At 44.2% G+C, this 21619-nt stretch overlaps 1 protein-coding gene across 1 annotated transcript; it reads right to left on the reverse strand.

The window, feature by feature from the left end:
* Window positions 1–636: 636 nt before the first annotated feature.
* Smyd2 (SET and MYND domain containing 2) lies at window positions 637–21428 on the reverse strand. The gene is made up of 11 exons (XM_048809393.1): window positions 21423–21428; window positions 20024–20134; window positions 17668–17728; window positions 16837–16961; window positions 10955–11022; window positions 8355–8457; window positions 6343–6453; window positions 5312–5432; window positions 4002–4176; window positions 1957–2065; window positions 637–839 (listed from the first exon to the last, which is right to left on the reverse strand). Exons 2-11 carry the CDS (start codon window positions 20117–20119, stop codon window positions 729–731), a joined length of 1080 nt encoding a protein of 359 aa, XP_048665350.1. The 5' UTR covers window positions 20120–20134; window positions 21423–21428; the 3' UTR covers window positions 637–728.
* Between the last annotated feature and the right edge of the window lie 191 nt (window positions 21429–21619).

Raw genomic sequence — 21619 nt, forward strand, 5'->3', positions numbered from 1 at the left:
AAAGGAGAGTACTGCACAGAACAGTTAATGGAATGAGAGATGGAAACTGCTTTCAGACAGTGAAGGGGGAAAAAAAAAAGGCCAAGAAAGTAATGCATGCTCTAAGCATGTACGATACCAGAGAGACGATTCAAACTGCAGAATAAAGGGGCTGCCTGACCCCACCTCTGGGGAGGAGACCTAGGTGCACTGAACAATGGAGAATAAGTATCACTTCCACTGTAGACCAAGCTCCCACCCTTGGAAATCCTCCCCATAGACAGAGGCAAACACAAACCTCGAGTACTCTATCTTTATTCTCTTACATCAGTCAAATTTGTTCAGGATGTTACAATAGGCATGAAGGCAAAAATAAACGCATTTTTAAAAACTCGGTGTGTCCACAGTATATATTATATGAAACCATGCCATTACCTCTTATAAAAAAGAAAGCATTCAAAATTAATATTATGGTGAACTATCAAGAACACCCTCAAAGTATGGCATGTGCAAGGTTGAAGTGCAAGAAGTGTTCTCATTCCAATTAGTTTATAGAAATGCTGGAGTGGTGCATAAGATCTGAAATATTCAAATCCTTTAAGGTTTCTGAATGAAAACTGAAATGATGCAATTTCAGTGGCTTTCAATTTCTTGTTTTATCTCAGAAATATATGGATGATCTTTGCCATGAGCTACTTCCATGATTGCAATGGCCTAGGAAAGAGCGAGACAAAGAATAGATGAGAGCTTCAAAGCCAGTTCCTCATACCTTCGCCCAGGGGAACTGGAATTCGAGGAGGACTTCTCTGCTTTAAGGGATGGAAGGCAAACTGGCTTCCAGAGCTTTTGTTCTCCACAGTCTATTTCTTACAAAAAAATCAGACAAGATTATATGATAATCGAACAGTTATCCTTTGGACTGAGTAAGACATTCTGCAAAAAATATGAAGGGTAGTAGCTGGAGAAATGATGTAGAGAAACTGTTTTCATGAAATTCTTTTGCTCCAATATTCTAGGTATTTCTATAACTGTCAACACTTTCCAATTATGACCTAACTGGATAATTTTCCTTCAGCCTCGTTAAGTCAATAAACAAGATGACAAAATCCATACTCTAAAGAAAATTTTTCGTTTGATTCATAGTTCCGTCCTGGCTGTGCCCTGACCCTTCAGTTTGTGATGTGAGGCCTTAGCCCATTTCCCTGAATAGTCCATTGGGAATGTGGAGAATTAGGCCTCCAGGCCTAGTTTGTGACCACAACAATTATAAACAGTCTCTTACAGGAAGGAGCAAACGACTGTTTCTCAGATTACACTGTGCTGTTAACTTCCACATAAAGAACGAGGAGAATCAATACCCAGGAGTATGTTTCTGAGCTACTGTAAGGGGAGGCACAGAAGAGCCATCACACTAAGAGGAACTGCCTCCCAAGTCCAGTCTCCCACCACCCCTGGTCCTGGCATGACTGGGAGGGACTAAAGCTCTCAACTCAGAAAGACCCCTATTTGATGGAAGGCCCCGCCATGTACCCAGGCTCCTTACAGCCACTTGAGCCTTACTTCCTTCATCAGGAAAGCTTATCTCATTTTTGTGAGAATTAAAAGAGAAATAACACATAAGGGTCCTAGTGTTTAACTGGTACTGGAAGAATGATGATGGAGTGCATTTTAGAAACTGCAAATGCATCATCAGGCATCTTATTTTGAATCCTAAAGGGACAAATGGAGAATTCCTTGCCACTGTCTCCTGGCCCAATTGGTGGCCTTTCTACTTCCATGGCTTCCCAAGGGGTGGGTAGTATCCCTCCTCCTCAGCCAGGGCTAGGCCTGTGATCTCAGCCAGCCCCTCCTGCTGTACACCTACCCCGCCCCGCTGAACACACCCCTGAGCCTGTGGCTGAAGGGTGGTCAGGAACTGCTTCTCCATTAAGGAGGCCTCCCAGCCACTGGACTCCTGACCTTGAGTCCCACACATACCTTCTTCAGGGCTTTCTCTCCGGCAGCTTTGTTTTCCAGGCCCATGTACAGTCTTCCCAGCTTCAACCACATGGAGGCCACGTTGAGGGAGTACAAGGGATAGTGCTTACTGGAAGAAAGGGAGAGACAACAGGCTGCCTCGTCAGCGCTGCACAGAGGACCATGGAGTAGGTATAGGAAGCCTGTGGCCCCTGAGCTTGAGACCCAGTACTCCATGGCAGAGGATTGCTCCATATCCTGCTGGGCTATGGGCACGGCTTGGATGGGTTGATACCACCACCTCATCACAGATGCTAGCCACTTTTTGCAGTTTTTGCATTTCAAAAAAGCTACATCAAAACCACTAGAGAAACTCTACACAAAAATATTTGTGAATGCAACATTCAATCTTGGTCCAGAGTTTCCTACTCCTGGTATACCCAAAGCAAGGCTCTGGGAAAACATTTTTTAAATTAAATGTCCCATTTATGAGGGCAGCAATCGGTTCTGTCCTCTCCCATTAGAAAGATAAGACACACTGTGTGTGCGAGTGTACTAAGACCCCACCTTTCTGCTGCACTCTGTAAATTAGTTTAGCAAAACTATAAGCCCTTTGGAGTAAGCAAAGACCTCCCGTTTCTTCTAGGCATTCCTTCACTATTGTCCAGCAGAGGGTTTTGTATCCAGAAGGTACTCTCTGGTTTGAGAAGAGGGCTGACTGTTGGAGTCTGCGTAGGAAAGAGCCATTGCCCTGGGAACAGGGCGTAGGAGGCAGTTTGCAGGTGACAGTGTGTAAGAGGTGCTTATTTACATGTAGTCTATTCCACCCAGTCTACCCTGAAACTATGTCCAGCTGAAAGCCCCGGTAGGAGGCAGCTTGCCGCCTGGAGGCAGTCCTGGGACCAGCAGCCCTCAGGGCAGAGCTGGGCCTCCAGGAGAGGCTAAGCTAAGAAACGGTCCAGCACACCAAGGCCCTGCTGGAAGAACAATCACAAAGCTGAGAACAATCTCAAGTCTGCTGTTGCTTTCTCAAAAGAGGTGTGCATGAGAGGAGAGGACTTCTTACTCACACCAGGAGGAAGGGAAGGCTGAGATTATTTCTAATCCAACAAATTGTTTCTAAGACTTTAAGGACTGGCTTCCCCTTGCGCTCCCCCTGCTGGCTACTCACGGCACAGTGGGGTAAGTGGATGGCAGAATCAGTACAAATTCAGACCAGACACAAGCTTTACAGTCCCCAATCTTACAGCTTGAGTGGGTACTGAGGGCTTCTCAAACTCATGAAAAACACCTGGGGTGCTTTTGGGACACAGGGATTTCCTGGTTTAATGCCCAGAGATTTTGATCTTTGTGATCTTAGGCAGATCTTATAAATGGCATAATGTCCAGGTCTTTGGGGAGCCCTCCAGCAATCAGATCCAGCCCATCACAGTCAGAGACATCAGATGACAATGCCACTACTTCCATCTGTCACATACTTTGAAGTTTAATAACCCCCTAGGGACAGGACATTTCCCTATGGCTTAAATATTACTACTACAAAATAAAACCCAACTTGCTTTCTTCAAACCTGTGAGGGAGGCATTAAATGACCACAGACAACATGCTAGTCCAGTTTTCCCATACACAAAGTGAGACTGCAACTTGAAAAGGCAAAAAGAGGAGAAGTTGTGAAAAGTGATGAAAAAGCAGAGTTTGAAGACCAACAATTACCAGTTCATAAGGGCCATCTACTTTGGAAGGGGTACAGAGGCAAACTGGTGCTTTTTAATACTTTTTAATATTACTTTCAACTATCTATTATGAATACAGGTCTGAATGGGACTGAAGAGGGATTTTACTCTTTCCCCTGCCTAACTTTAATCTGCCTCCTTAGGAGCAGGGAGCGGGCCAGGGTCAGTGAAGCAGCTGCACCTGCATCTGCACCTCTACGTGTGGTTAGAGAAGCAGCAGCCATTCTAGGTGTATTATAACACAGGACAGGAAGATGAAACAGCTACCCTGTGCCCTTGAAACAACCCAATCCCACTCCATGCTAGGATAATCGAAATAGCCACTGCAATTACCTGTAGGGCTTAATGATCTTCTGACCGTATCTCAGGGCTCCTTCCCAGTCCTGCATGTACAAGCAGACCCCCATGGCCTGGTACATCATGTGCAACATATATACATTACTATCCTCAAACACCGAACTCATCTTCTCCTGGCTGAGCTCGCAGATCTCCAGCAGCTCACTAGGGGGTGCTGTGGTGTCAAGGAAATGACTGAGGGATGATGGGGGTAAACAGCAGGAGGGGGTGAGCAGGGGATGCTGCCCTGTCCTTCCCCAGGCAGTATTCAAGGAGTTATTTTAGTCCCCTCCATGCTTTCCCTCACCACCTGAAAAAAATAAGTTACAGGGCTGGGGCATAGCTCAGTGGCCAAGGGCTTGCTTAGCGTGTGCAAGGCCTGAGTTCAGTAAATTACAGAAAGCCAAACAAAAGAGAAAGGAATTACATTTTTTCTCTAAGAAATAAACTAGGAAAGAAATTTCAGCCACAGTGTACCGACCCTCAGCTCTGATATAAACAATGTTGATTAGAATCAGTTCTCAGTCTTTTCATTGAATTCAAATTCTCAACCAAACTAAAACCCTGAGCACTTTAGCTGCAGCCTTTTTAATGAAGTTGTACCCACCATGACAAGGTGTGGGTTTTTTTCTGGTGCTGGGTACTGAACCCAAAACTGCTCATATAGTAAACATACACTCCACCACCTAGCTACACCCTCTACCTTCAAGATTCTTATGCTAAAAAACAACAGCTTTCCACAATTTCCTCGCACCAGTTTTAAGGTCTGCCCTCTGGGGTACAAATCCAATCCCTTTTCAAATCCCCCCAAAATGCTATAATACAGTGGTTGAGAACATGGATTCTGGTAATCAGCAAGGCTGGGAACCTAGGTGTGTCACCATCAACCGTATACCCTGGGCAAGTTGCTACTTGGCACCTACAAGACTGCCACCTCATCTGCTATGTGGCAACAGCCCTACTTGGTGCCCTTGGGAGGAGTTGAAATAATCAGACTCTTGACACTGCTCTACCCAAAGCACAATATCCAGCAAAACAGAGCCTGCCAGGGATGGCTCCCCAGTCTTCTGCAATAGCAGCTCCTGACCAAAGGAGTCAAGTATGGAGAAATAAGAACAGCACAGTGACGCATGACAAAGTTGATGCCATGTCATGGTTGGTCAATACATCCTCACACATCACCAAGAGGCAGGCCTCTTTCAATATCCAGAATCTCAAATACACCCCCTCCTGCTCCTTCTTGCCAACTTCCTGCCACTTCTCATCAGCGAGGGACAGTAAGCTGCCCACACAGTTGTAAAGGATATATTTGTAGTGCTTGGCCCTCCGGAATTCCTCAATGACGTTGCGCGCATATCTGACCATGTCACGGATGGCTTCTGCTTTTGGGGGGTCGCTGAGCTTGCGGATTTCCACCTTGGCTGTATCCTGAGGGAAACATCCACAAGTGCGAGGCTTTACCTCCCATGGAAACCATACGGATAAGGAAACCTCTCAATACATATTCCCACGCAGAGGCAGGACTTGGCCATTCTAAAGTTACAGCAGAAAAGGAGGAAACTGGACAATATCTAAGAGGCGGATTCAATAAGCCATTACCTTCTCGAGCACACACCCATATGTATGTGTGTGTATGTGTGTGCTTGTGTGTATTATTGGAGACTAAATCCAGAGATGCTCTACCACTGAGCAGCTTTATTTTGAGACAGGGTCTCAGTAAATTATACAGGCTATCCTCAAACTTGTTATCCTCCTGCCTGAGCCTCTAGAGTAGCTGAGATTATTGTTGTTGTTGTTATTACTATTATTATTATTGGAGCTTGCCTGGCACTCAATTACCTTTTTAAAAAAACGAAAATCTTGATTTTCTAGATGATTTTCCCTAGGTAGGAAACAAAGAATATATCTGCTATGGGCAGATGGTGTTCACCTAACAATGCATCAAGAGACGAGAGTAAGGAGGGGTGGCACTGACAAAACAAACCTGGGCAGAGCAGGGATAAATCCCATGAACTCCATGAGGAGGTGGGAGAGCTTGGACCTGAGTCTCACCTGCTCTCTTCCCTCCCCTCTTTTGAACAGTCATTTTCAAGACACAGGCATCTGGCAGATCCTTCTCTTATTTGTACAGTGAATGGAAATGTGTTCATCAGCTTTGGGGAACAGGTCTCAACAGAGACCTGGTCTGACTGGATTCCCTCTGGCTGTCTGGTAAGGTGGGTCAAAAGGGTCAAAAACACCACAGGAGGAAATCTGCCCGGAAGACAGGGGAGCGCATCCACAGCAGAGGTCCCAAGCCAGAGCACAAGTCCCAGCCGTTGGCCAATCAGTGACATACCTTGTCTTTTGTGGTGCACTCCTGGCACTCACAGGTAAAAAAGTAAGAATCTCTCAGCCGATCATTTCTGTCTTCTGTTGGGTACAGGAGGTCGATATAGCTGGTAAATACCTAAGGGGCCAAGAAGGTCAAGCTTCAATCTACCACAGAGAAAGTCAACCATACTACTCTCATAACTCTGTGGACACCTGAGGTAGTACTGCAGGGACAGAGGATAAGGAGGCCACCACCGAGGAACCTGCTGTTTACCTTAAGGCACTGATTTCTGAAACTCTAGCCACCTAACATGTCCAGCTCCTCGCGGTGTAGAGTATCTACAGAATCCGAGCTCCTAAACCACAACTTGGAGGGCTGAAAGGTTCCCTGCCTTCTTGTTCTTCACCAAACAGAGCAGGCTGTGGGTGTGTCCTTAGTCTCATGGACAGAAGCCATGGACCCACTGGGCTAAGAGTCGACTCATCCCTGGGTTTGGGCCTGTGTGCTCTCTGCCCGGCCTTTGTTTGGCCTCTTTTATTTCACAACCTGGCATGCTTGGGTGATGCTGCTGCTACTGCTGGGTGCACACAGGGGAGAGTGGGAACACACACGTCCTGCTAAGTTCACCTTTTCTCCTGACATCAGAAGGCTACAGAGCAAGAGGCACAGCTCTAGAACCTGACACCTGTGGCTCTGGTGGCCTCGGAAGTCAGGGCAGGGAAAACATAGCTTTCAGGACACCACCTGCTGTGGCCTCAGCCAGCAGGCAGTTCCTGATCCTGAAGTGGACAGTCTTACCTCTGGGCTCACAGGGTTGTTCTGTCCTTGCTTTTTTTGTAACAGGGTCCATAACTAAGACTTGGAGCATATGGAGAGGGCCAGCACTGAGATGTCCATTATCTACTCACTGGGACGGCACTGGCTGCTCATCCCACACAATCAGGCAAATGTCTGCCTGAACAGATGGATTTCTCAAAGCCGCCAGTGTGCCAGTGACCTCAGGCACTGCCAGGCAAGCAGCGGGGGAGCAGCACAGGGCTAGGAGCAGCAGGGGCAGCCAAGCTCTCCAATCAAAGAACAGGACTGGACACACGGCTCATTCTGATACTGAGGAATGGATTCCTTCCTCTCTGAAGGGCAAGAATGAAGTTACTGCATTTAAGATCTGTGAGACCTTGCAGGCGACAGAAACCGTGGCCGGCCCTGCCTTGCCACACACGGCAACAGTTGGCCTGATTTTCTTAGAAATGACTGATGGACACAGTGCAACCAACAGAAGGTTCCAGAAGATGGCGACAAAGGCCACTCCAGTGTCACTGTTCATGGCTCAAGCTGAGCCTTTCTAGGAGACAAACCCCTTGTCCCTCCAGTCAGCCCACAGGAGCTCTGGGGCCCAACAGTTGTACTCTGACCCCTTGTTAAAACTATGTTTTAACAAGGAGAAATCTAGGATGCCTCCATCAGACATCTGTAAACCTAGACAGCCTGGCCCTGAATAGGACACCCTCGGCACCATGGGCTTAGCAGCGGGTAGAGGGGCCAATCTATATACTGGGCACCAATTCCTCATCTACCTGAGAACTAGTTAATACCTTTCAAAGAAATCTAAGCATTTCTCATTTAGCACCCCAATAATTATATTTAAAATGTCCATAAAATAGCATTACAAATTAAACAGAAATTGAACTTCAAATATGTGATCACAGTGCCTGAAAGTTCGTATGTCCTGCTAGGGAGCTACTTAAAGAGCACAGAAAATTTGCACAGCCATCCACTAGGCCAGCCTTTTCCAGGTGAGAAGTCTGGGAAAGGGAGAAGGGATAAGTGAGCAGGTGATGGAGACCTGCTGTTTCCCAGTCCCTACACTGGGGGAGGGAAGGGCTGGTGGTGCCTCTACCTCCCCTACCAGTGCTCCTACTGGCAGTTTAATTCTGGAATCACTCCAACAGTACCTCCCCACACCACAAGGCTTTGTCTGCACTGCCTTTTAGAACAGCTGCGTGAGCCCACTGTCACAGCTACCTGTGGCCACATACCTCTTCTCCAGGACTGATTTCCTGTACAGCTCTTACTTCCGCCAGGGTCCCCTTGTAGGTCACAATGACATTGGGGCAACAGCTATGATTCATCAACGCAACACTGTCAACCAGAAGAGAAACCCCAGTTTTGTGAACAGCACAGACAGCACAGTTTCAGTAACTCCTTGGCCACTTATTTGCTGAGTTAGAGGAAACGAGTCTTTGTAAAACAACAAAAAGACAGGTGAAAGCCAGCTTAGACTACTCTAAAAAGTTGATCTGTATGCATTTATAATAATATTTAAAATCTTAAACTCTATATTGAAAAGTGAAACCCACAAATCAAAACACTGCTATCTAAGCTAAACACAATTTTTAAAAATGCCATAAATATTCCTTCCTGGTAGACGCGGGACCAAAATGCAATACCTTCAGCTACATTATATACAAGACAAATGAGTTATTGTTTCCAAGTGGCTTTTTGTCCAAATGGATCATTTCTCACACTTCCTTAAGAGGCAAAGAAATACCAGCTGCCTGCGTGAGGGAGGGCTTGTGGCCCCTGAAGCTGCAGAGAAGCCCATTGGAGTCTGTCTGCACCTCAATTTCCTCATCTGGAAAATTGGGACATTACTGCTCCTGCTGCTCACTGTCTGCTTTTCAGGGACAACGAGAAGGAGAGAGATTCGCCTATGCGAGGGGCTTTGAGCTTTCTGATTATATCAAGGTCAAAGTTCTGAGAACAGAAATTTCTAAACTACAGGGAAAGAGTGCTTGATCTCTGAAAATGCTGCCTTTGAAATCACAATGTCGATATGATTTCTGCCCAAGGGGATTTTTCCCCCAATTAAAACTGCCCAGAAACTGGGGCTCACACTCCTACATATGTATGTATCACTGTTCTGATGGCCAGTGCCACACGTCTGATCTTTGGTGACCAGAACACCTCTCCTGCCTGCCCCAAACACACAAAAAAGGAAAGGGGTCGCCAAGATTGATGAGAATATGCTCAAGGGTGTGCCATGTCCAGGTTGGGTGTGGCCGTCCCCTGCTAGAGGTCTGCGTATAGTGTGTAGCTAGGCTTGTGCCTGGGACACACAGGTAGCAGGTTCCAGTCTTGTAGTCTCGTCTTGGGGGCGGGAGGCGGGGGATACTTCTTCCCTGCACCACAGCCCACCCAGCTTCCTGACAAGTGATGCACAGGGAACCAGGGCCCAGGAAATCTGATAAACAAAGGCACCAAAAGGGTGGTTCCCCAACGATTTCTAAAATCTCCTTACAGAAAGTGTTAAGTAATTCCTTATTTCAATAGACCTCTGTGTATCTTTGTAAGAAGGTGGGAGAACTTCATTAAGGCAGGGAGCCTAAAGTAAGTCCTGTTCTGGATCATCACTGGGGGAAGAGGGTGATACCTAGACACCACCACTTCCTCTTAGCCTCCTCTTTAAGATACTGGGCACAAAACCCTGCAGAGACCATGTGATTACCGAAGTTGCTGTAATACACCTCTTCCACAGAATCCAATGCCCCTTCTCTCTCTCTTCCTTTTCCCAAGAGCAAAAGGCTAAAAAGAACCTTTCCCAAAATACATCTCTTTCCTTATTATCACAATTCAAACTGCTTAGGCTGGTCTCAGGAACAGTAGCATCATGAGGAAACTTTCTGTATCTCTGGTTCCAACAAGCCTGTGACAGGTGCTCAGGAGATGCAGACCTGTACGGATTCTTCTCCTTCTGACCCACTTGGTGAATGAAGCCTGGCAGCTACACACATTCCAGGAGTAAAAATAGCACCCTCGGCCAGTGCATAGTGTTAGGGGTTTCCACACATATTAAGGTAACCAAGGACCCTATGGTATGTAGGGAGCAATCTCCTTTTAGATGGACGTAATCTACAATGGGGATTAATTCAGACAGAGGTATACAGGAAGGCTCCCCCAACTTCACCTGAGAATTTCAGGGCACTGAGTTATTTTGGAAATACCCATTCCATCAGGACAAGGGCAAAGCCAATCTTGGCATTCCATTAAAGTCAGAGCTATAAAGATCTTCATTTGTCAACTGGCTAGCCTTTCTTAAATTACTCCTGAAATATAGAGAAAAATCTGACAGTTCTTTGAATTTTTTCTCTAGTTCACTACTTTAGCAGAGTCTCTCTCCAAACTGTGCTGTTTTTTTATTGGATTTTTCAAAAAAGGACAATTGAAACAAGAAGTTTGTGTATTTTCTACATAAGTCTGTGGCCAATTTTTTGTTTAGAAATTAATGTTTCACTTTGAGTTTAAGAAACCCAAAGATTTCCACAGCATACACGTGCAGAAAGCAAATTTCTCAGCAGGGCATGGGCTGCTCCTTCCACGCACACTGTAAAATATTCTTTTAATAATAGCTCTCTGCTTAGTAGGACTTAACAAGCAACTGTTCTCCTAACTACTACCTTCAGATCCTTAAGTGTAGGGGAAATATTTTGAAATCTGGCAGATTAAAAAGCTGTCTTAATTCACTTGGAGTTTCATGTCTGCCACATGCAGTTAGGTGGGTTATATAAAAATTCTTAAAAAAAATCAAATTAGTGTTAAATAAGTACAAAGAAAAGAAAAGAAGTCAGACTCAACCTACTCAGGAAATATCGCAGATCCCAAATGAGAAAGCTCTTCATCTTCAATTGTGAAGCCATTACAGTTAACCTGTAGTGAAAAGGGGGGAGACAGAAAAAAAACGAGCTAAAGCTTCCCTCAAGCTTTAGGGATCATTTCTTTAATTTTGACTTTTAACAAATTAACTGTGAAGATGTTCCAGTTTAGTGGTTTTAAAACCTTTTAGCCAGGGCAACCTTTGTTCAAAAAAATTTACTCAGCAGTCCCATGTGTAAACAAACAAAAGCAGAACTGGTGGGGGTTGACTAACTCTTCGTGCACCGGCCTGCACACAGTGGACGGACTCCTGTGGCTGCACAGACTACAGTCTGCATATTAACAGGGGAGCCAGGGTACTTGGTCTAATTCTAATTAAGCCACAGCTTTTTGATGTGATGTAGAGCTCGTTGCCAAGTCCTTTGCTCTTAAAAAAGGAACCACTTAATCCAGGGCCTATCTTAGAAGGTGAGAAAGAATCTGCAAAAGCCTTTATTCTTCTAATAGAATTGCTGTCCCTCCCTTTGATAGGCAGAGGGACCAAGGGTCAGAAGCCAAGAGAATTGAGGCCTTGCCTTTCATGTCTCAGCCAAATCAACCACTGGTCACCTTCTCATCCCTGAAAAGAAATGTTCAACCAACATGTCCAAGGCAACTCTCACCATTCTGAAGATCTCAGAATTAGCAGGCTGAAAATGGACTCCACATGCCAATTTCCAGATTGTATAAATTCATTCTTTCCACAGATACTTATCGAGAGGCTCAATGTGCAGGGTACTATGCATAGAAATAGAAATCACCAAAAATCTGAGGCCTCCACGGACACACAGTCTCTTGGGAGACAACTCAGTGGATGTTCTCCATACATATCTAAAATTTCACAGCTGGAACGGAACTGAGCCACTTCACTTTCTAAAAGATGAATCTGAGATCTGGGAAGAGCACTAGCTGGTCTACAGTCACAAAGTGAGCTTTGGAAAGGCCCAGACTCCTGCTGATCCTGTGAGGCCTGCGTGCTGAATGACTTCACCCTTGCACACCTGCACTGCAACATCTCAGATCAGCAGAAGAGCTTGTAAAAACAGCACTGAGTCTCACCTAGTCAGACTCAGTGAGCACATACTCCAGGTTAGATACTGAAGATCTAACACTTCATAAATCCACAGCAACTCTTGCATTATTATAGCAATCCATTTTACAGATGTGAAAACTGAGGCTGGATGGGGGGTTTGGGCTAAATGACTTGTTCAAGGACATGAAATAGTAAGTAGCATGTCAGGAGTCAGAATTCAGACCAGTCTGACTGCAAAGCCTGGCTTCTTCACACTCTACCATGTTTCTTCTAAAAGTAGATGGCTTTCTCAAATATTAATGGAGCTCTTTCACTTAAAGCAAAAGGGCCACTGGCAAAGGCTTGGAAACTGTGGTACGCACTCAAGTAAGGGCAGTGACAGGTTTGATTTATTTACCAAAAGAGAGAAAAAAAAATGGGAGATGGGAAGGCACTACAGGTTGTAAAATAATAGCCTTTGTTTGTAATCCCCAGGGGTTGAGCCCTTCTAAGTAGATTACTTAGCATACTATATTTTTGTGTGCCAATTCCAAGTGTCCTGACCAAGTCTGTCATGGGACATTACTCAATGACCATTACCAATGACTATCAACCAACACTAAGTAGAAGTAAGTTAGGATTTTAATTCATTCAACAAAATTAATCCATTAGAGTATGAACCATGTGTCCAGCACTTTATTGGCTAGGTACTAAAATGACCTACACAGTCTCACACTAGACAAGGTCCGGCACCCATAATGACAATAGCTTTTTGCAGAATCAGTAAGAGAATTTAGCAAGAATTATCAAAATGAATCCAGAGACAGATAGGCCCTGACCACCTTGGATGATGGGATTTTTGCTCCTCTGCTTTTTAATCCCCTCCTCTGCAGCGAGCCCAGCTGGACCAGCCTACAACTCTGGGTTCCTTCAGGCTGAACCATCCTGACCATCACTCACTTTATTCCCTGCCCTTGCTCCCCGTACTGGGGAAGAGTGCAGGTGTTTCTTCAGAGGCTCTTGGAAGCTTAACAGTCATTACTGTTCCTTTTGGGGAGGCGGTGATAGTGTTTAAGCCAAACTGCATAGCAATTTTCCTGCCAGCTTTCCCTCCCTTCTGAGATATCCCTAGAGAAGAAAAGTGTACTTGCACATCGAGAAAGGTATATGGGCCATAGTCCTTTTTTCCTCAAGTCAAATCAGGCGTAAGTGCCTTGCTAAAGCTATTTTCATAATTAGCATTTAGAACAGATGTAGGCTACACACCAAAAATACACTTCCCAACCATGTATACATTCCCAGTGATTAAAACACACCTTAACTATGCTGTTGAAGGAGCGCAGTCACCTTTGGCTACCAGCTGCTGCTGGGCTGCCACTTAATCCCCAGCAGTCTCCTCTGAGGAAGGGCTCAGAAGCTGAGACAGCAGACATTCGCTGAGGCACAGGACCAGGGTGGCATGGGGAGGGAGCTGCACTTCTCATTTTTGCTTGGGATACTAAATGCACCTTTTCAAATTTCCATATGAAAAAAGATGTGTGAATGTTTGTGTGTATCCATACGATCTTAGAATGAATACTGTAATTTGATAAATATAAAGTCTAAAAAGAAATGAATTACTACAGTTTTGTGTGAGTGTATTTTTCTCTTAGGCACATAAATGCCCTGTGTTTCCGAGTCCAAAAACTGACTCATTTCCACCACAAATATACCTGTACTTGTGAGAGCAAGTGCTTTTACTTTCTTATGAAAATATCACTTCAATACGGACAAGTCACATCAACATGTATGACTGTGTTAAGGGGAAAAGTTATCTTTTTTCCCAGCTTAAGAGATGATCTATTTCAATGCTCTGCTTTCTCATACAGACATGCATGTCTCATTAAAAAAAAAAAATCACAAATCTAGTTTCTCAAAAAATTTAAGAGATGTCAATTCTTCAGCTTTCCACTGTTGCCCCAATCCTCCATCTTAGGACGCTTACCAAAATATGGTGTAAATTAGGATAATGTGAAAATCAGAAAGGTTTTTAATTACTTCTATCTCATAACTTCAATTGATTATTTATCCTATAAGGAATAACTTTTTTCTGATTATGACAGTTACAGAGTGAAATATATCTACATAAATAAAGTCTATTAAAATAATTCACTGAATTTTAACAGTGGTTCTTCAGGGCATAGAAGTGGGTAAAAGTAATGAAAGACCTTTCTTTCTATGTGTAAGTTTTTTTTTTTTAATTTGTTTTAATTAGTTATACATGACAGTATAACACATTTATGCACTTTGATATATCATACACAGATGGGATATAATGTCTCATTTTTCTGAGTGTACATGTTGTAGAATCATATTGGTCATGCAGTCACATACAGTAATAATGCCTGTTTCATTCTACTATTTTTCCTATCCCCACATCCTTTCTCCTCCCTTCCCTTCACTTCTCCCTATCTAATTTAAGGTAACTCTATTCTTCTCTAGTGCCCCCCAACTTTATTGTGAATTAGCACCCACATATTAGAGAAAACATTCAGCCTTTGGTTTTTTGGGATTGGCTTATTTCGCTTAGCACAAAATTCTCCAACTCCATCCAATTACTGGCAAATGCCATATTTTATTCTTCCTTAAAGCTAAGTAATATTCTATTGACTATATATTCCACATGTCTTTATACATTCATCTATTAAAGGACACCTACGCTGGTTCCATAGTTTAGCTATTGTGAATTGAGCGGCTATAAACACTGATGTGGTTGCATTACTGTAGTATGCTGATTTTAAGTCCTTTGGGTATAAACCAAGGAGTGGGATAGCTAGGTCAAATGGTGGTTCCATTCCAAGTTTTCTGAGGAATCTCAATACTGCTTTCCATAGTGGTTGCACCAATTTGCAGTCCCACCAGCATTTTTGCCAACATTTATTGTTGCATGTATTCTTGATGATTGCAATTCTGACCAAAGTGAGATGAAATCTTAGAGTAGTTCTGATTTGCATTTCTCTAATTACTAGAGATGTTGAACACTTTTTCATATATTTGTTGATCAATTGTATTTCTTCTTCTGTGAAGTGTCAGTTCAGTTCCTTAGTCCATTTATTGATTGGGTTATTTGATTTTTTGGTGTTGATTTTTTTGAGTTCTTTAGATAGCCTAGAGATTAATGCTTTATTGGAGGTGCATGTAGTAAAGATTTTCTCCCAATCTGTGGGCTCTCTCCTCAAGTTATTGATTGTTTCCTTTGCTAAGAAGAAGCTTTTTAATTTGAATCCAATTTATTGATTCTTGATTTTAATTCTTGTGATTTAGGGGTCTTGTTAAGGAAGTCAGATCCTAGGAAGTGTGCCTTTTAACCTTTTTCTTCTTTATATTTTTTTCAGTTATGCATGTTCATTGTAGAAAATCCAGAAAAATCACCCATTAGAATGCCTGCCTCAAATGCACAAGACCCTGGGTTCAATCCCCAGCCCCTCAAAAAAAAAAAAAAAAAAAAAAGCAAACACTTCCCACACCTCAGAAGAAACCAACTGACCTCATGCAGTCCTTCCACGCAGGGATGTTTCCATATTACACACGTTCCATCCTGCTTTTATATGTCATGCTGTGTCATCAGCATTTCCCACATCTCCAGGCAGTCTTCAAACACAATTTATTTGTTGTGTTGAAGGCTATGTTACTTCAATCAGGGGCTACACCACAATCTGTTTAATCACACTCTGACTGCTGGCCCCTTTCCCTTTCTCCTTTTCCTTCCTTCCCTCCAGTCCTTTCTTCCTTTTACTTTAAAAGAACCCCATAACCAACAACGTGCAGGTCAATCTCTGACCATATCTCTGATTGCTTCCTTAGAACAGATTCCTGAAAATGGAATTACTAGGTCAAAGGGAACACAGGTGATGTACATTCCATTCTAAGACAAAAACGTGTTGGTGCCCCCAGGGTTCTTCATACACCTAGAGACTGAAGGTTCTGGCAACAGATGTAGCCACTTGCACCCAAGAATAGCATTCCAGGCTTTCCTTCTATGGGAAGGTTCCCTTCAACGAAATGTCCAACATGTAGAGAAAACTACAAGGTTATGGAGGAAGAGAAACCCAGTGTAGCAAGTCAGGCCAGGAAGGGCAGCCCTTGCAACAAGGAGAAGACTGCGTCCTGCCAAATTCTGATGGTGGCACCCTTTCTCCTCTTGTTCCAACACTGTTCAAGCTTTAGCCTTTCCAATGGCCTAGTGTCCAAGTCTTTAATCACTTCCAAGGTGTTGTTGTCTGGAAGCCTTTTAGATTTGTTTCTCATGTCTGATCTTGGAAAACCTGTGCTTGTCTAAGCAAGACCCTCAAGCAACCTGCAGCAAAGACTCCATGCACTGGACGAGTGGGGCTGCCCAGGCATCCGAGAGGGCCCCCTTCTCGGGGTATCTGTAAACCTCTGCTTTATCAGCACAGCCTTCGCCAGTGGAGACAAAAGGACATTTTCTATCAAATAGAAGATTGAAGAACGGGAAAGTAAAACGGTGTCAGAATTAGACAGCTGGACATGTGCTAGAAAACTGGAGCACTGGCAGCTCCTTTGTTTTCATGAACTCTTTGTGAGGCAATGGCAAGGGGGATGTCCTCTGCTCCCTACTCAGTGAGGGTCAGCACAGAGAGGACCTTGGCCTGCTCAGGTCACCTAGTGAGGTGTGACAATGTAGGACCCAGGGGCCGAGTGCCTTGTTGTCAAGGGATGCCAACGTTCTATTTCACTTCAGCCTTGCTGAGTTCGTGCTCAGGCCAGGAGCTCAGAGAGGGAGGGGCCAAAGCACTGCCTGACCCCAGCATCCTTACCTGTGCAAAGAGTACTACGAGGCTGCTGTGGTCAGGGAACTCGAGGTGCTTGGAGTAGAACTGATGGAGAGCAGCAATGTCACTCTGAATCAAATCCTTCTTCTCATTGTCTAGCTTATCCAGATCTGTGGGTAAGAAGCCCATTACTAACCCTGGAGGAAACACTATTGCTGGTTTCCTTACTCTAAACACCATGAAAAAGAAAGGGTAAAATCCAAAATGTCAACATTTTTCCCTATCATTCGATCTAATGACAAAACCTAAGGAAAGAACAGCATGTCATTTCTTCCTTCTCTTGCTCTAACAATTGGAAGTCACTCAGGATGTGAAATTTCAACTGACCATTAGCAGTGGGGTCAGGACTAAGGGGTAAAAACTGATAACCAACCTAGTGTGGTCAAGGACCCCCAAGTAGCCTTGGAACCTGGGCAGGGACAAGCAACTGGATCGCCCTGATTTAATGCCTTTCAGTAAGAACACTGGTTTACAGATTGCAATTCAGCAAAGACCCAAAAATACTTTGCATGCTGGGAGAGCCAGCAGGACATGGCTTGGGATGAAATAATTCATCTGATGACTTCTTATCTCCCTTTAATTATTTCCTAATAAACCTGTCAACTCAGAGAAAAAAGGTTAAAAGCACTTTTCAAAATAGCACACAAGTCAAAATAATTTAAATATCACTATTAATATTATATAAATATATAAATAATTTAAAAATCACTATCCCTACTAAGAGATGAAGCTAGCCTCTTTCTTGCTTCAATCCCATCTAATCTACATTAAATTCGTGGCTAAAATAACTGCCTAGCCGGTCACAGAAAGACTTACGTGATTCAAACTCCTTCACAGCTAACAGTTTCTCTGAAGGTGTTCTCTCTGGGTGGATTTTCTAGTAATTGGGGAAGAAATCACAGACACAGATGTTAACAACCAGTGTAAAAAAGTAGTGCTTTCACTTTTACACCAACATAAAGAAAAACAATAGTTTTCAAGGAAGTAAAGAAAGCTACCCAAGGAGCCACCATTTGGGCTCTGAGTGCTTTGCCCAACATCCAAATCCAAAGGGCTCTTTTAAAAAGCTTTCTGAAGTGTCTGCTGCGTTTCCAACACCCTGAGGATACTACGCACATAGTAGGCTCAGAAATGCTTGTTATGGGAAAGAACAGGGCCAGAAAACAACTTTTTAGGGCCCTTACTTAAAAGGGCTGAGTCTACAGGCAAACCATCCTATTTATTATTTCTCCTTCTAAAAAGGAACAAAATCAAACCCCCCATCCATTTTACACTTTCTTTAAGCATAGGCTAAAATGATCTCGAATTCTGTGTTTCAAAAAGAACACTTTTGGCTGTATCTGTGAGCCCAGATTCACTTTAAACGTGTTGCTGTCTTTGTTCTAGACACCCCAAGAGGAGCTAACAATAGTAAACCCGCTAGGCTTTGAGAACATGAATAAACTTGATGTTGACAAGAGTTCAAACGCAGAGCTCTGGAGCTGGCCCCAGGCCTCCTCTTTGTAATCTGGCTATTCAGTTTGGGGATACAGGTGGTCTAGCAGGGCGCTCTCACCTCCCTAGTTAACATGTTAAGCTTCCCCTTGGTAGTTTGGTAGCCTGTCTCCCCTAATCCTTTGCAAGCTACTAGAATACAAATGGCCTGGTTTTTTAATCATCAAGGCCTATAGAGATGAAAAGACGGACAGGTAACTTTTCATTTAATAGACTATTAGTGGTAGTAGTAATTATAACAAAAGTTGAATGAAACTAGTGTAAACTCATCATAGCATTCAGACTCCCCTCCTGGTGTCAAAACATTTCAATAGTTCTTTTTTGGGAGTCAAAATCTTCCATTCACAGGATGCACTTTTGTAAGACTAATAAGTCATCTTGCCTGGGAAACCTTTCATTCAGGAAAGCAGACCAGCTTCTTCTGAATTCTTAACATGACACTATAAATAACACCAGTAAGTCAGAAGACCAGTCTCCTAAGCCTCTGAAGATACACACAATTCGATACCATCTGATGGCTTATTTGCCCTGAACCTCAGCCTTCCAGAACATTTCCCTGAACCCATTTTATCCACCATCTACTCTGCATAAATTTAAAGGCAATTGTTCTTAAGGACCCAAAAGTTAGCCCCCTCCAGGGAAAACAATTCTGATTTTCTGGTCTCAGTCCATGGCATCCCTTGAATGTTTCTGGTTACTCTGATCAGCAATGTGGCCTTTTGGTAACATGACCCAAGGTGAACATAGTGTTCTGTTTATACACCCCAGGATGCTAGCCTGGGTACAGATGTATGTCTGCACTCACACTTGGTTTAGACTAAAAAATATAGAGAAATTTTAAGCGGGGATAGGTGCTAGAAGGTATATGGAAGAAAGAGGTGGATAAAATTTTTGGCCTTCAAAGATTAACAACACTGAGGCCTTGCTACCAACTTCTCCATCAACACAGAGAAAAGACTTCCACGGATTCATGCCTCCTGAACTTCATACCACCTACTGCATTGGCCACAGGGACGAGCCAGTCCTATGGTGCTTCCCCATTCTCAGTTTGGGCCACTGAAGATAATGTGTTCAGTGATCCTAAAGGTGGGAAAGACCAACCAAACAGGGGGGAAACAGTCTCGTATCATCTTTGGAGAACGCCATCTCTTTCTTCTTCCTTCCCCTCTTCCTTCCCTAACTTGCCTCAGTTTCTACTTTGCCACTCTTTCTCTTCTCTGCACGTGCCATCATCCTGGTGGCATGCTCTGCATCCCTGCCTATGTGCAGGCAAGAAAATAAGGAGACAGCAAAGAGCAGAAAGGAAAAGGGGACAGCCGTGCATTCCACTCAGAAAGGAAAGAGGGAAAATCTCAAAGTTTCTCAGACTGGTCTGGTTCCTGAGGAAGCTCTAGTAATTATTTGCAGTCAGGTTTTTCTATGTAAACTGGTTTCAAAGAAAACCTAGAATTTAATAGGCGTGGCTACACTTCTGGTCTGGGTTAAGGAACACCCTAACTGCCCAGGGCAGACAGTGAACCAAGCTCGAGCCTGCAGTGTTCCTCCCACACTTCCACACGGACATGAACGGCATCCACAGATGTTCAACAGGATATCATCCCCATCGGTCAGTGTCTCATTTTCTGACCTCTGAGGAAAAATAAACAAATGCACTTGAACAGTGTCCTAATTTCCTCACCTGTTTGGCCAGAATCCTCGCTGTTAGCCTCACAGTCTCTGAAGGACTCCAGTTTTCCCCAAAAACAACCATGGGAGAACACTCCAGCTTGTGCATGGGCCAATCTTCTTTCTGGGAAGATTTTTTAAACATTATTAAAACACGCACACGCAGTAGAATCAAGTGTGAGAAGAGAGGATGCAGTAAGTGCCCCTTGCTAAGGTCAAGTGCAATATGTTTCCTTCTGGACAACATGAGGATGGCCACAAATGCCAAAGATTGACAATATCTTTTAAGATAGCTATGACTCTAACCTGGACACAGGCCTGGCCAAGGTTGCTGGGATAAGACGACTTGCTTTGCGCTTTTATACTGAGCATCTCATGCCGTTTCGCAGACCTTCATAATTCCAAACTACACAGACCCTTCCCATGGAGCACGCCGATTTCTCAGATTTACTTGATTTTTTTCAAAAAGAACCATATTCCTTTCTGTCACATCTTGAAGCTTTTGTGCCCAGATAGAGTGGTAAAGGGTCAGCTCTCCCTCCTGGAAGGATGGAGACGCTGTCCACTGTGATGGGGAAGGTGGAGGGAGAGGAAGCACACAACGGCATTTTGAAGGCCAGAAGAAGAAAAGTACTTGGAGGACAAGGGAGTAAATGATGGCACGGGAGCTGCTGATGACTGAAAACTGATCAGGCATCATGGAGGGCATGGCAGACAGAGGTTCAGGGTAGATAAGCCATCAGATGGTATCGAATTGTTTGTATCTTCAGAGGCTTCACACACACATACACACACAAACTCAGCTTTGGAAGAGTGATGAGCTGCTGGGAGTGGATTCAGGAGAGGATGGAAGGATACGTGGAAAGTGGGAGAAATGGGGTAAAGGCTTACAGGGATAAAGGGCTAAGGGAAAATTTCTTTCGGGAAGGGAAATGTCAGAGTTTCTGTATGGGAGCCTGCAGAACTCTCTTGCACAGGGAATTAAGTACCTGTCCTGTTCTGCTCTCTCAGCCTTCCTGGGCTCAGAAAATGGCAAGTGCTTTCTTTCAGATGCCAGCATCAAAACCTGAAGCCATCCCCACCACAATGTTTTCACCACGACCCACACTGAACTCTGGCAATCCTGTCTCTGCCCTTAGAAACTATCTAGACTCTGATCCCTTCTGGCCACATGCCTCTCAACCCGGGAGCAGCCCCGATATCTCTCACCAGGGACATGCCATTGCCTTCTATCTGGATGCCCATTTCTGCCCTTGGCCCTCACAGACTGTGCTCAAGAGAGCAGCCAGGAGATCTTGTAAAACAAACTCAGGTCATACCAGTCCTCAGCGCAGAACCTTCTAGTGGCTTCTCATCTCAGACACAAGCAAAGTACTAGAGATGAACTGCAAGGCCACAGGGGACAGGAGCACCTGATACTCCACCACCACCTCCTGCCACGCTCTCCTCACCTTGCACTACTTCCTGTCTAGCACTGGCTTCTCCTAGCTCCCCACGTGGCTCTCTCCTTCCTCCCTTCCACATCTTGCTCAGGTCACCTTCTCAAGACAGCTGCTTTGACCACTCTGTCCAAAAAAGCCCTTTCTCCATCACTTCCTTTCCTTGTTTT

This window comes from Marmota marmota, unplaced genomic scaffold (genome assembly GCF_001458135.2).
Source record: "Marmota marmota marmota unplaced genomic scaffold, marMar, whole genome shotgun sequence".
In the NCBI taxonomy this organism is placed as follows: Eukaryota; Metazoa; Chordata; class Mammalia; order Rodentia; family Sciuridae; genus Marmota; species Marmota marmota.